Raw genomic sequence first — 15538 nt, 5'->3', positions numbered from 1 at the left:
AAATAAGCACTGGTGATGTGGTCAGAGTGGGGAAACTAGCTTCAGCCAGAGGTCAGGCTAAATCAATCTTGCCATTTAAAGGCATACTGCAAGACTCTTTGGCAGGTCATTTCATAACAGGGTCTCTTGCTTCACATGGGAGTCTTCCTCATAGCTATATAATGGAGGAGGCTGGGAAGCTGTGATCACATTGAGGAAATCTTGGTTTCTGGTATTCTTGCATGTGTCGAGCAGTTCCTTATTGGCTGTAAGGAAACAAGTCATCCTCTTCTCAGATGTGCCTGTTATGACTGTTTTACTGAAGACTTGTCATGGTATTGGAGCCTTCATCTCTTTGATGCATCTCAATGTACTTCTTTGCTACCTAGACTAAATCAAGGGAAATGTAATGAGCAAAAGCGATCTTAACATTTCAAGGCCATTCTTCAGTCTCTCTCTCTTCCACCTTTGCTATCTCAGATGTGCATTGTTGGAACACTTAAAATGTACAGTAGACCCCAGCAGCACAGAGAAGTTGTGGTCTTGTCTTGCATTGTAGATGGAAACAAACAATGTTATCTGAATGCATCATGGCTTGTGAACAAGCTCCGTTCCTGGCCTATCTTAAAGACCAAACTGTTAGGACAGCTGTTCTGAAACTTGAGACCCTAACAGGGTCTCCGTCTCACCTAACCCAGTTTGTGCGATTAGTATGTCTGACTGAGGCTCAACCAAGATAAATCGGTCAACACTTGTCACATCCAGGGGCTGGATGGTAGGAAAAAAATGTTATTTAATGACACTCAGGCTTGAAAGGGCATCTGTCACTTATTAAATCTGGCAATGTTAAAATCCTTTGCTGTTCCTGGATACCTGGGTAGATGCTGTAGCCAAACCTTTCAGCCAGATAGAAAGTTAACTTCTGTGGCAGGATCCTCAGCCATTTTTCCAATGCAGAGATTAGGTCACCATGCCCTACCATAGGGCACAGACTCAAAGGTACAGAAACTAATGCAGTGCTCACTTCAAGAGAATTTCCTGCAGAGATCTTATTATTCCCATGCTCAATCTGCAGTGGTTTCCAATTGACATCAAATGTTTTTAAGGTGGTCTGCAATCAGCAGAGATTGAGCTAACAAGCCTGGACTCATTATGTTATGGTGCCTTTCTACAAAGGGCCCTGATCAGGATTCAGTACCCAAACTTGAGTGAGGTAAGTTGCAAGGATCTTTTTCTTGAAGGAGCAGGAAGAAGGAAAAATGGGATGACTTGGCAAAATAAATCAGTTTCTAGGGAACCGCTCCTTGGATCTCCTCCATGGTCTGTTCTAAGAATGTCCAATCAGTCTTAGGCCCCTAGCCTTCTATGGAACCACATCCTTTCTCTCTTCAGACTGGGAGTTTTAGGCTGTAGTCCCCTATAGTTCACTAATCACCTGAGCAAGCCATCTGCCTAAAGGCCAGCACCTTCACTTTGCTTTCTCAGGAGATAATGACAAATTAGCTACTAGTAACCACCCAGCTTTCTCTGACTACATTAAATCAAAATTTTTTTTTTTTTTTTTAAATAAATAGAACAGAAACAGGTAAAATGTACCAGAAGAATCCCAGGGCCCATAGACAGAAGGGCAGGTTAAAGTTCTTCCAACCCTTCAGCAAGGATTTTTGGGGAGAGGGATGTGGACCAAAGGTCACATCCATTTGCTGGATCTGAAAGAAGACTCAGTCTGTTTAAATTCAGCCTCTTATTCCAAAAGCCCTTTCTTTGTTTTTCTTGGACCTTTAGTACCTATGTGTGTATATCAATCACTCCAGGAATGGCACTTCTCTAGAGCTGTTCATTGCATTCATATTGTAATCACCCCTGACAGTCATCTTTAAGTTCCTGGAGGAACTGTGGTAACCTTCTTTTCTCCCCCTGCCCCACTCACAATGGAGTTGAATACAATTCCTAGCCCACAACGATAGAAAACTAGAGCAAATTAATATTGTGTAAGTTCCAATGAACATCTGTACTCATGCCAATTTTGCCTCTGATAAGTATAAATGTTTCAAATTCCTAATCTCTCTACTGCATAAAATTGTGTAGCTGTTTCCAACAACCTGCCTCCTTTTGAAAGCATGTAGTGAAGCAACTGAGGATAGTAGAGCAATATATTGCACTAAAGTTGCATAGCCCAATATGAAATTAATCCAGAAAATTTCCACTAACTTTTTTTTACTATACTGACTAGCACTAAATAGGCTTTAGCCAAAGTACCAAGTGCATGAGTTACAAAGGTAAATGTAATTCATCTCCTCTGTAGCTTGTGAAACTTATAAACTTTTTGTATGGTCTGTTAATCAGTTTGTCCATTGCTGACCCCAGCAATGGGTCTCATCTGAAAGTATCTTGAATATATTGGTAACTCATCTCAGGTGACAAATACTACTTTAAGTATATTAGACTGCTGAGATGGGTGCTGCATTGTAATCTTGCTAGATAAACAAACACAGATTGACTTTTTTTAAATTTTTGCTAGCAACACAAATTACAAACAGTTGTTGCACAGACAACAGGAAGCCATGCACAATTTCTTATTTCTGTGATTAACAGTCCTACACAGATGGCATATAGAATAGATTGTGGCTAGTAATCCTTTTGTGTCCTAGAAGATTAAGGATATCCTGGTACAGCTGCAGTCAGCTGACTTTTTTTTTTTTTTTTTTTTATTTCTTATTTCAATGATTGAAAATTCTGGCTGCAATTCTGCAGAAGACTAAGACGTCCCAGAAGCCTGTGCATAGTGTGCTGCAAGTGTTTGTTTACCAAGGGAATGGTCTGTAAAACCCAGCCCAGGTTATAGATTTACAGAAACTTAACCTTGTGCTATGCCACAACTACAACATGGCTCAGAAGTAATTTAATAAATGTGTACGGCACTTGAGTCATATGAATGTCTAAAGTCGTCCAAAGGAAATAAAGTGCAGTGTGGGAAAGTACAACATCTAAATCCTATGGTTGGGATTACTAAGTGAATGAGGCTGCACAACGCTGACAATCGGGATGAATACTTCAGTGGATGTTGATCTATATTAAGGAGTGAACATGCATTCTGAACTGTCTGGGATGGATTGGAGGGATACAGATCTAAATGAGGATTATAAATCTCCTTTTGATTTCAATAGTGGAGTTAACAAAAACTATCTCTACCTGTCACCTAGTGTAAACATCTCTCCACCTGGATCACCTGTACAGAAGAATTCTGGTAACTTCTTCCTTAATATTTTTTTGTGGGGGAGAGCAGCGAGTATACTAGTTTACTTTAATCCATGTACAAACAATTACACGTGCAGCAAGAGCAATCAAATTCTGGAAATCTAGGGGCTGGTGTTGTGGGGGCCGAATTCCTATTCTGGCAACATCACTGACTGAAAGGGTTACAGGTATGAGGACAATTTGGTCCTCTGCTCCCAACTTGGGAGGTTTACTGGATCCAAAAATTGCTGTCTTATGGAATGACCTGCAGTACATATGCATCATAGAATGACTAACATTGATTCCTTGCTGTAAACAAGCTGTCTGGGGTCTGAAGTAGACTGAGCAAAAATAAGTGATCTGAAAACTAAGAAAGCAAATTTTTGCAGGATGGGGATACTTAACATAGTTTAACAATTGTTTTAGTTGCATGTGAATCTTGCATCAAAAAAATCTAAGATGTACTTCAGCTTAAAATAGCCAGTGCCCCAAATTGGTAGAAATTGGACATTAACTCTTGTTGGTTCTGTGTCAAAGTATTTCCCAATCTAACAAAGGCCCATAAAGTCTTTAAATTACAATTCCCACATAACTTTTCCTCCTCCCTTTCTTTCCCCCCATTACTGCAAATTAACTTGCTTGTGTGCACAAACAGCAGAGTCTGATTGGAATGAATACTGCTTTTAGTGCCGTATGTGCCAAAGAAGCCACCTTGGTGCCCTTGGTCTAAAATTAAACATTTATAATTACATATGAACTGGCACTTTGAATTTGTCTTGAACACTTGTGAAAGTACTCTCCAGTTGGAGAACTGGGAACCTCTGGCACCCTCCTATGCTCATTTGTTTGCTTCTATTCCTGCCCCACCCACCCCTCCTTATGCTAGTGAACACATTGCTTTCGTTCTGGTCAGATCTGAATGCAGTATGAACAAGAAGTTGCTTGTGAACTGATAAATGGTAATATGGCACCTCCCCCTCTTCTTCTCTTCTCCCCCCCTCCTCAATGAGGACAGAACTGTTAAGAAGCATGTTTTAAAGCTAAACTATAGGGATAGATAAAAAGTGACTCACTTTGTCAGACACATGATAGAAAAGACTGGGCACTTGGTCCTCTGTAGATAGGAGGCCTAAGGTATTAGTATGGAGAAAAGACAGCTATTTTCTCATCAGACTGATAGACAATTAGTGAAATAACTTATAAGTGAAAGTTGAGCTAGAGAAGTTCTTTCCAGATTGAAGTTAAAATGAAAACCAATGACTCCTGTGGAACAATGATTTAAGGTGAAGATGTTGGACAGAGTTGTCAATGTGGGAACTCAAGGTACGCATCCTCAACATGACCAAATATTCTCTAGCAAAATCAGGGGAAAACTGAGTTGACAGACTGTAAATTAGATACTTCATGCCTCTCCTTTGTCAATCACAAAGCAAAAATCCCTTCCAGTTAGCCTGTAAGCAGTTATGTGAGTAAACTTAAGATCGCTAGGAGGCCAGATTGATTAAGAAAAATTGTTAGTGTACGTGGGAACATTTTTCCCCCTTCTGTTCCTGGGCTTGAAACTGTTATGCCTATCATGATACTTCACTGTCTAGGGAGACTTAACTAATCCCTATTTCTGCTCACTGAGGGTGAAGTTCATGGCAAATATAAAATTTTACAATGCTAGGAAAACCTACAGCCTTTCAACATAAGAACAGCCATGCTGGGTTAGACCAAAGGTGCATCTAGCCCAGTATCCTGTCTTCCAACAGTGGCCAATGCTAGGGGCTTCAGAGGGAATGAACAGAACAAGTAATCAAGGACCACATTTCCCTGTTCCCAGAACTAGTGGATCAGATCATATTGACTACTCCTAAATATTAGTTGTTTTTTTTTTTTTTGGGAGAGAATGAACATGAGTATCTTCAGGTCAACAGGTAATTTTTTTTTTTTTTTTGAGACCATGAATATGTGTGGATGATTCTAATAGTAATTCATTTTGTAGTAGCAGAACAGGGAAGTCTGCGAACAAGATTTCTCAAGTTCCTACGGAGTTTGCAGTTCTCAAAGTGTGTCACAAGTGCTAATTACATCTTTTAAAAGCCAAGTGCTTTCCCTTTTGATTTTGCAGACCGTTTAGATCTCAAATGAGGAAGACATTAGCTCAAAGGGGTTTAAAAACCTTGATAATCTGAGATGCTAAAATGAAGATGCCATTCCAGCTCTCCAGACAAACATGTACTAGGGTAGTAATTGGAATGCTATCATTGGCATTAACCCTCAAAAGTCATAAGATTGCCCACACTAATTAGTCAGCTAACATATACTGGAAGACTTCTTTTGGGAAAAAAAGCACCAGGTAGATCTAAACTGATGTATTATTTTGGCCATCCCTTAGTTGTGTAAAGATAAGTAAACTACCCCACACTACTTGTAGCTATCAAACTAGTTAAACTTCTGAAAAAATGCCATCTTAGAGGATAAACACTATTTAGCAAGCATTGTTTTCATTCTACAATCTAGCCCCTTACTCTGTTCAGTCCAGACTTTAGCTCCTAAAGAGCTGACAGTATTTCAAATGTATATTGGAGGAGAACTCCTGAAAATATCTTCCCCTGTTTTTTTTTCTTCTGCAAAATAAGGGGATTAGATAGCTCTGACTTCTTACTTAAACATCCTTTAAACATCTTAGGTGGTAACAACTGTTACTTTGTTTTGACATGAAATTGAGTTGGTCAGTCATTTGCTAGCAATATGTCAATATTGTCTATCCACATCCAATGGAGAGCTTTCCATGTGCTACTGGCAGGATGAGGTTTTTAAGCTTTTTTTGGGGAAGTTCAGATTTACTCTGAAGGCGGGTTAAAACCTTGGCTTCAGGAGTAACTTAACTTGTGCTAGCTGTCGGGGAAGAGGATTCTGAATAGCAGTGATTTCCAGTCTCCTGAAAATGTGGCACCACAAAAATCCACCTTTGCTGGTGAGTGGTGCAGAGGTTGAGGACTAAATGCATATGGAAGCCTATCTACAGTCTTGACCTGGGTGGTCTCGAGTTCAAAATTGAGGCATGCGGTGACATGAAGAGGATTGTGCTGCTTATGTTGACCCTATTCCTCAAATCTATAGATGTTGCTGACAATCTGGGAGATTTCATTCGCACAGAATTCACAAACTGTTTTATGGGTAGATAATTCAGATGACTCTGTTTCAGTCATCTTGTAATTAGGGCTGTCAATCACCATTAACACATGCGATTAACACACAGCACAATTAGTATATTAATGTTTTTTAAATGTGTGTTAATCGCAGACCCTCTAGGTGGGAGGGCAGTATCAGCTGCTGCAGAGAACCTATGTCCGGTCAGGTGCAGTAACACAAGCAGTCACCAGAGGGTGGGAAGAGAAGAGGCTAGAGAAAGATATGGTTCTCATCCTGGCTCCAGTGGAGAAGTAGAGATCTTGACCCTTCCTCCTCAACCCAGTGACCATATTTTTAAAGTAAAAATGGGAATGCCAGGGGCTTGCCCGAGCTGCCCCCCCCCCCCTTGCAGAGAGTTCGCCCAAGCCACTCACCCACCTCCAGGGCCGAGCCCTGTGCTGCCCGCAGCCCACCAGCAGCAAATTTCTCTGCTTTCCTATTGGCAGGCAGTGCTGCCTTCAGCTGACCCCTGGGCAGCAGCCACATTTCTCTGCTCGGCCTTGCAGCCAGAACAAATGCCCAGTGTGTGTGTGTGTGTGTTTAATAATAATAATTAATTAATAAAAAAAGTGGGGATGGCCTGGACAAAGCTGAAAAAGGGGACTGTCCTGGCCAAAACGGGATGTATTGTCACCCTGGCCAGCCCGTCAATCCCAGGACCAACCCTTCTGCATCATGTCCCATTACCTCTAGCCAGCCGCTCGCTCCGGGAATACCCCATAGAGAACATGGTGCTGGCGAGCTCAGCCTCTCCTCCCCTGCAGTATGAGTCCCTGAGGTAAAGTCCACCTTCCCTTGCAAACAAGGACTCACTCAGCTGAAGGGAGTCCAGCTCGCCTCCTTTAACTGAGCTAGCCCAGTACCAGAAACCACCCTTCCAGAAGCAGCAGCAAGATATCGCCCTCACCCTCCTCCTGCACAAGTTATTGCTTACTTCACCCCTCCAGCACTGAATGCTTGTTTGTCTGAGTGATTGGCTGAACAAGAAGTAGGACTGAGTGGACTTGTAGGCTCTAAAGCTTTACATTGTTTTATTAAGTGCAGTTATCTTTTTTACACTTGTAAGTTCAACTTTCATGATTGCACTGCAGTACTTCAATGAGGTGAATTGAAGTTTTTTACAGTGCAATTGTTTGTAATAAAAATATAAAGTGAGCACTGTACACTTTGTATTCTGTTGTAATTGAAATTAATATATTTAAAAATGTAGAAAAAAATCCAAAAATATTTAAATGGTGTTCTAGTGTTTAAAAAAATTAATCACGATTAATTGCGCTGTTAATCACTTGACAGCCCAACTTGTAATATACTGGTATCCCAATTCTAAATTCTCAAATTGGAGTCTCTACTTGGTTTTATTTTTTGTTTCATATCTTTCCTCTTATCTTTGCACTTGTTCTGAAGTAGTTGCTGTTAAATACTGAAGTATAGGAAGAGCTACGCTATTTCCAGTTGACTGTCATTAAGATTTAATACAATTAATACTAAACACATGAAAGCCAGACTAGTCTGTTAGGATTCTGCAAGCTATTTTGGCTGTGACCATGTATCTACTCCTGGCCCTCCAATAGAGTGTCTGAAAGCATTAAGTACAGAAATTTCTTACAGCCATAAAATGGCAACATATTGTATATGTGCCTCAGTCACCCTTTGGAGAAAAGAATACTACCAAAAACTTGGCTCCAGCAAGCTGTTAGAAACATTACTCAGTTGCTTGCATCCCTTCAGGAATAAGGTTTTCAAGCAGTCTTGGCTCAAGAGCAAGTAGTTAGCATACTGTTGGGGATCTTGTAAAAATGGTCATGTTACCCACTCATCTTCCTACAGTGGCAAAAGGTATTTCAGGTTTGTTTCTGGAGAGTGCCTTGTAACAGTTGTATGGATGAAAACACTGGGATCTGTTTTCTGGAAAATAGATTAGGCACACTGGCTCATCACAGAAGGTCTGTCTTTGACTCTTTGAGGTATAAGGCATACCTAGGGAGGTGGTGGAACCTCCATCCTTAGAGGTTTTTAAGGCTTGGCTTGACTAATTCCTGGCTGAAATGATTTAGTTGCTGTTGGTCCTGCTTTGATCCGGGGGTTGGACTAGATCTCCTGAGGTCTCTTCCAACCCTAATCTCTATTTCTGTGTCTCTTATTTTCTTGTGACATCACACCTGGTAAGCCTGGAGTGAGTGAGTGTGTGGTTTTTTTTTTTTTTTTCCCCTCCCCCAAATAGAAAGCCAATGCTTTTCTGCTGTAATATTCTTATTTGCAGTCCACATACTATTGTGCTTGCATTGCAAGCTCTCTGGGGGTAGGAACTGTTTTATTTACACAGCTTCTAACTCAAGGGATTTCCTGACTCTCTGGTAATACAAATTAATAAGTGAGGATAAATGGTTTAGCAAGAATTACTTGCCTAACAAGCAGTAACAAACTGCTGGTAGATAAAATATTAAGGCTGGAATCCATTAGCTTTATACTTGAGTGCTGTGTGCACCAAGGCTGAAGCCAAAAACTTGTTAATCAGACTACTACTATGAAACATACATTTTAGTGGTGATCACAGTACATGCCAGTACTTAAAACATGTTTCGGTCTGAAAATGACTGAGGCCCAGGGCTTGTCTTGTGACTTTTTCCATATCAAATACACTCAACTGGTTTCTCAAGACCATCAGAACAGCAGATTCAACTGTGGGCTCTGGACAAGATGGCTCTCCTTGCACATCAGTAAGCAAGGTTCTGCAGGATAAATGTTAAGAGTTACAAATGGCAATCTCACTGAAAGCTGTACTGGTAGAATTGTCTGTATGTCATTAAAACTCTAATGAGAATAGAATCCATCTTACTTAGTTGCTATGTTGGCCATTCAAAACCAAGTATAAAATTCCTCATTTGTCTGCAGAGATGTATTCAAAAACATGTAAACCTGGTGTCTATTTAACAAGGTCTTCTTTCCCAAGCCCCAGTTAAGAAGGCCAAAGGATAGAGATGGCTGTTCTCTGATCCCACCTTAGTGCTAGGTGCTACCTGTGTTTTCTTTGAGAACTTGACTGGTAGGCTAAAGGATGATAGGCAGTACTTTCCCCCGGCTACAGCAGGGGTCTGGCAATGGAGATTCAAGGATTTCTGCTTTTTCTATCCATCCTACATGTGTAAGAAACAGCCTTCCAAACTAAGGACGCTGACTTCAATGCTGATGTCAAACTAGGAGGCCCTTTATAGAAGTGCCAAAACAATTGCCTTAAGAATTTCAGTACTCCTTAGTACACAAACTCTGGCATTGTAGTGTTTGCCACAAGAACAAATCTTGCAGTCTCTATGGAGACTGCAATACATCTACCATCTTTTCTTAGCGAATAGAGTACTCTACTAATCTTTCTCTCACAGGTTTGCTGAGCTCAGACACAGTACCTGAGGTAGGAGAGGATGCTGCTGCTACTGTTAATATGACAGAAAATCTTTCTGAAGAAGAACAGGAGGAACTAAGAAAAGAACTTGCTAAGGTAAAGAACAATCTTCATGCAGGTGGCTCTCACTCTGAAATCTTTCAGAAACCAGTAAAAGTTCAAAGTTTGAATAAGATCCTTCTCTGAACTGGCTGTCAGAATAGAAGTCTGGGAAGCACTGACCAAAATGGTCAACTTTGGGTCCCCAACTTTAGGCATTTAATCTACCTTGACTTTAATTCAAAACTGGTACTCTCCAATCTCACTAAAGTCAGCTAAAGCTACCAGTGCTCAGCATTAAATAACTAGTCATTTTCAGTAGATGCCGAAATATAGCTTTAAGTGTCTGTCTTTAGGTGCCCAGGCTTGAACACCTTGTCCACTTCCCTTCACACTTCAACTTTAGAATCCACTAGTAAAACACCCACTCTACTAATATTTTTATTTTTTGTAGTGTTATTGATGTGCACACTTATTGCTAATGGTTAACAAGGAAATTAATCTTGTCCTTAATTCATACCAGCAGTAGACATTAAACAAAGACCTTATCGATGAGCCAAAATGAACTAGGCTCCTAAAGCCTTTACTCCTAAAGCTGTTGAGCACTCTCTAGTTTCAGTGAAACCTGGAAAAAATCAGGCCACTTAAATAAGACTTTACTCCTGGGGGAATTCTGCACCACTGCATGTGCACAGAATTCATGTCCCCCACAGATTTCTTTGCTTCCTTGCAGAAAAATGACTTTCTGATGGGGAAGCTGCAAGAGCAGTCATGCACCACTCCCTATCCACACAGGTACAACGTTTCAGGCACCCAAAGCAGCTCACAGAGGTAAATCACTGTGGGGCTGGACACACCCCAGCCAGTGGCTCCTACCCTGAGCTGGGATGAGCTGCTAGTCCCGGCTGGGCTGGAGGCAGAAGAGGATGGGACTTCCTCTTCCTCTGAAAGGAGTGGATGGGGCTGTCAGACCCACCCCCAAAACCTCCCTCCGCAGCAGGAAGCTCAGCATCCTCCCCTGCTTCCTGCCCCATCACCTCTCACTGTGGGGCAGAGGTCACTGTACAGGGAGCTGCTCCCCCATCCTCACAACCTCTGCATCTGGACCTCCTGTACCTAGACATCCCTGCCAAGCCTCACCCCATACACCCAGAACCCCCTCCAGCCTGCCATACCTGAAGCGCACTCCACTGAACCTCAACCCCTATATCTGGAGCTCTCTGCACCCAGACATCCTGCCTCCAGACCCCCACGCCAGTGACTCCCCCAACTAGCTGCATCCAGACCCCATCCCACCAAGCCCCACTCCCTTAGCACCCAGTCCCCTGCTGAGATGACACCCCTCCCCCCCCACACACAAAGATCCCTCTGCTGAGCCCCAACCACCTTCACCTGGAAGTCCCTGCAGAGTCACATTGCACCTGGACCCCCCCATGAGCCTGTGCATCCAGATCCCCCACACCTAGACCACCTACTGAGCTGCCTGCACCCAGATTGTCCCCCACAGAATCCTCTAACCCCACACAGCCCCTCGGATCCTGCCTGGTTGAGCCTGCCTGCCCCACACCTGGTGCATCTGGCCAACAGGGAGAGGGCCCCAGGGTGTTTCTGGGCTAGGCCTTGTGTGGTGTCAGGGTCAGGTGCAGCCTCACCACTGATTCCATGTCATGGGGTTGGGGAGGCTGCAGGGTGACCTCCCACCTTTTGTGCAGCCAGTGGCCTGTGCTCCCCATTGCCATGCTGGAGACTCCACATTTATTTATTGACAAGTAAAACGTGCAGAATTTTACAATACTGCATGCAGAACTTTTAGGTGCAGAATGCCCTCAGGAGTAAAGACTGCTAGAGCCTCCATATAGTTTAACTTCAGACCCTTAAGTTTGAACATCTCTGCCTAAATGCTTGTTTAACATATCCTAGAGTTGATGATGAATAAAGCTTGCATTCCCCAGCTAGTCATTTCTCTAGCCTCTGCTGGCCTGTTCGGGAATGGTGTTTATATCTAAGCAGATTGGTTGAGCACCTTTCCTCTGAAGATAGGGTCTCCATAGGGTGCTACATGTTTGTCAAGGCTGCTTCCCCACTCTGAACTTTAGGGTACAAATGTGGGGGCCTGCATGAAAACTTCTAAGCTTAACTACCAGCTTAGATCTGGACCACTCCCAAAGCTAATTCCCTTCCCTGGGTAGCCTTGAGAGACTTTTTACCAATTCCCTGGTGAATACAGATCCAAACCCCTTGGATCTTAAAACAAGGAGAAATTAACCATCCCCCTCCTTCCTCCCAACTCCTGGTGGATCAAGATCCAACCCCCTTGGATCTAAACACAAGGAAAAATCAATCAGGTTCTTAAAAAGAAGGCTTTTAATTAAAGAAAAAGGTAAAAATCAGCTCTGTAAAATCAGGATGAAAAAATAACTTTACAGGGTAATCAAACTTAAAGAGCTTAGAGGACCCCCCTCTAGCCTTAGGTTCCAAGTACAGCAAACAGACATAAACACTCTAGCAAAAGGTACATTTACAAGTTGAGAAAACAAAGATAAAACTAACACGCCTTGCCTGGCTGTTTACTTACAAGTTTGAAATATGAGAGACTTGTTCAGAAAGATTTGGAGAACCTGGATTGATGTCTGGTCCCTCTCAGTCCCAAGAGCGAACAACTTTCCAAACAAAGAGCACAAACAAAAGCCTTCCCCCACCCCCAAAGATTTGAAAGTATCTTGTCCCCTTATTGGTCCTTTGGGTCAGATGTCAGCCAGGTTACCTGAGCTTCTTAACCCTTTACAGGTAAAAGGATTTTGGAGTCTCTGGCCAGGAGGGATTTTATAGCACTGTACACAGGAGAGCTGTTACCCTTCCCTTTATAGTTATGACACATGGATGCTTAAACCTTGGCATTTGGCTTTTAAGAAATGTAATACTGTCAGTCTGTTCATCTCAAGAATCTTTTAGTCTCCAGGGCAGCTACCCTGCATATTTACAAGAGCACAAATCTTACGCACAGAACAGGTACAGTGCAGGCTTCACTAGTCCCTATAACCACATCTTAACAGTCCTTTCATGTCCGGATTGAGGCATGAAAGTGTATGGTAGTTCCCTTAACGAGACAATCCTTGATCTCCAATCTGGCTAAAAGAACTGTCTTGTAGACAATTATTTACTATTAATTTGGATGAGTAGATTAATAGGCTATAGGGCCTCATTTATCTCCTAAATCATCCAGTCCTCCTCCAGAAACGCTGAAATAACTGGAGGAGATGAGAACCTTTTTTTTTTTTTTTTGCACTGGTCTCTTCCTAATGTCTGCAGTCCTTTCTATAAAAAAAAAGACCATTTTGCATCAATCCATTTCTAAAACATAAGAGGAAATGTTAAAACATGGCATCCATTGTAAATTACTTCATCATGCTAAATGTTCTTCAGTTAATAACTTCCTAAATGAAGTATTGCAACTGGTTACGTCACTTGCTAACTGACCTTCCTCCTTGAACTGTATACTGCCCTAGGTAGAAGAGGAAATCCAGACGCTCTCACAGGTGCTAGCTGCCAAGGAGAAGCATCTAGCAGAGATCAAGAGAAAATTAGGAATCAATTCATTGCAGGAACTGAGGCAGAACATTACCAAAGGCTGGCAAGATGTGACTTCTACTTCAGCGTATGTCCCTGTCACTGGTTCAGTGTATCATGAATATGTGTTGGCTAAGTGAAAACTGTTCCTGTGCTGTTAAACTTTGTAACATATTTACTAGTCAAACTTTCTTTACTTTCAAATGTCTGAAGAAACTGTAGCAGCTTTCTTGAGGGTATCAAGTTTAAGGTAAAACTAAGCTTCATTAAAATCTAGCTAAGTCCCTGTCCCAAAGAGACTTCTAACAACCCTGTCTTTACAGAGCCATGATTCCTATTCTGCATAAACCAAAAGGCAATTTTGTTTTGCCAGCACATCGCACCACCAAGATGGTGCAAATCAAATGCAATATCCTTCTCTCTTTAATTGGCAAACTATTATAAATCTTTCCCTAATGTAGGAAAAGAAATGCACAATACTACAATGGGCACTTGAACTTTGGATTTTATCCAAACAAAATTCCAAAGATTCATTTTTAACATCACTCAACTGGTGGATATCTGAAAGATCTGCAATAACTGTATGCATGAAGTAAAAAGTTTGTACAGAAAGGTTTCATAACCTTGAGATTCAGCACAAAGCCTTTACTCTTACTTAATCACCTCTTCAAGCAGTTTTTCACTAGAACAGCACAAAATTAAGCTGCAGGCTGAAACCAAGATTGCTAAAATCACTTTTCCAGTGGCCGCAGAGCATGTTGCTTGGCTTCATGTAGAAAACAAATTGATTTCTAGGTGAGCCTGCCCTGAAACTTGTTGATGACAGTGACTTAAGTGTTAAGGCTAAAGGGTCCATTGTTATCTAGTCTGACCACCTGCAGAATTGGCTGTAGAATTTCAGTGTCTTGTGACTGGGGCATATTTTGGATATCTATCTTGATTCAAAGACTTAATTTTCATGTGGGTTTTTTTAGATTTTGTATCAAAATGTTGCACAACTTGTAAGTGTCTGTAGACTTACTAATAGAATCCTATTTACCTCTGGCTGTTTGAATATAGATATAAGAAGACATCAGAAACCCTGTCTCAGGCTGGGCAGAAGGCATCTGCTGCTTTTTCATCAGTTGGCTCAGTCATCACAAAGAAGCTGGAAGATGTGAAGTATGTTTCATTAATCTTTTACTGAAGTTGAGTGTCTGGGGGAGGGAAGGCACATTATTAATTTGACTTCTGATCAGTGGCTAAAGGCACAGACTAGTATACCAAGAACCTGCAGAGCATCTGCTGCTGACTTGAGCTGGGTGAGAGAGTGGCTGCTTGTGGAATGCACTCCTAAAATCATTCTATGCAATTCTATTCATATAAGAGGTTTATGTACGCAAAATAGCTTCCTAGTCAAATGTTTTACTTCTAATGTCACTCAATTCTCTTTAGAAGGATTTTACACAGTAAGTATTTTCATCAGTACTCCTGTGGTGTCATTGCTCCTGGGTTTTTTGGCTGTTTCAGCCTATGAAAGCACATTACATTTTCTCATGACTGTCTAAAGCTTTTGCATCAAAATCCATTTTGTATGGATAGCTTTTGGTGTTTTGTTTGCTTTCCTTAAGTCATGTTTCATGTTCTGTAAGCTATTCGTAACTTCATTCCAAAAGCCTGATTTTTATTACCTTTTTATGAACAATTGCCAGTGTGCCAGGTTAAAAGCTGGTAACTGCCAAACTGAAAATCTGTTGCTGTCTTGTGCCAAAACTGCACATCCATTATATTGTATCTTTCATGCACACTAATACCAAAGACCATTTAAAACTATCCTCTGTTTTGACCAGCATGAAAGACTTTTTTTCCTGACTCCATTAACATCTGCAGGCTTGTACAATCCATACAATTGCACTGCTTTCACTACAGGAATTTGCGAAATTCTTGTTTATCTTGCCTCTGTCTTGCTGTAGCTTGTCTTGCATTAGTGGACCAAATTATTTGCCTGTTAATTGGCCCATAGAAATGTATCCATTTAAGATTTTAACTGCATTGGAAAACAGTGTAATAAAGTCAGCCCTGCATGTCAAGTGCTGCCATTTACCTCTCAAGCACTCATTTTATAGAAGCAAGAGAAGTAGCTACATGAGATTAATTTTA

The 15538-nt window shown here is 41.5% G+C and overlaps 1 protein-coding gene across 4 annotated transcripts in view; it reads left to right on the top strand.

Moving 5' to 3' along the window:
- Positions 1-15538, top strand: part of TPD52 (tumor protein D52) — a 69044-nt gene that overhangs the window by 32409 nt on the left and 21097 nt on the right. Inside the window, exons 1-4 of one of the 4 annotated variants that reach the window (XM_034763172.1) lie at positions 2847-3226; positions 9774-9889; positions 13339-13487; positions 14459-14560. In XM_034763172.1, coding sequence (XP_034619063.1) covers positions 3067-3226; positions 9774-9889; positions 13339-13487; positions 14459-14560 — 527 coding nt within the window. In that variant the 5' untranslated portion in view covers positions 2847-3066. Of the gene's footprint in view, positions 1-2846; positions 3227-9773; positions 9890-13338; positions 13488-14458; positions 14561-15538 lie in introns of those variants that run through there. The other 3 variants (XM_034763173.1, XM_034763174.1, XM_034763176.1) reach the window with 3 other exon arrangements.

This window comes from Trachemys scripta, chromosome 2 (genome assembly GCF_013100865.1).
Source record: "Trachemys scripta elegans isolate TJP31775 chromosome 2, CAS_Tse_1.0, whole genome shotgun sequence".
NCBI classification, from domain to species: domain Eukaryota; kingdom Metazoa; phylum Chordata; order Testudines; family Emydidae; genus Trachemys; species Trachemys scripta.
Note: the sequence above shows the minus strand (reverse complement) of the source record. Positions and strands in the feature narration are given on the sequence as shown.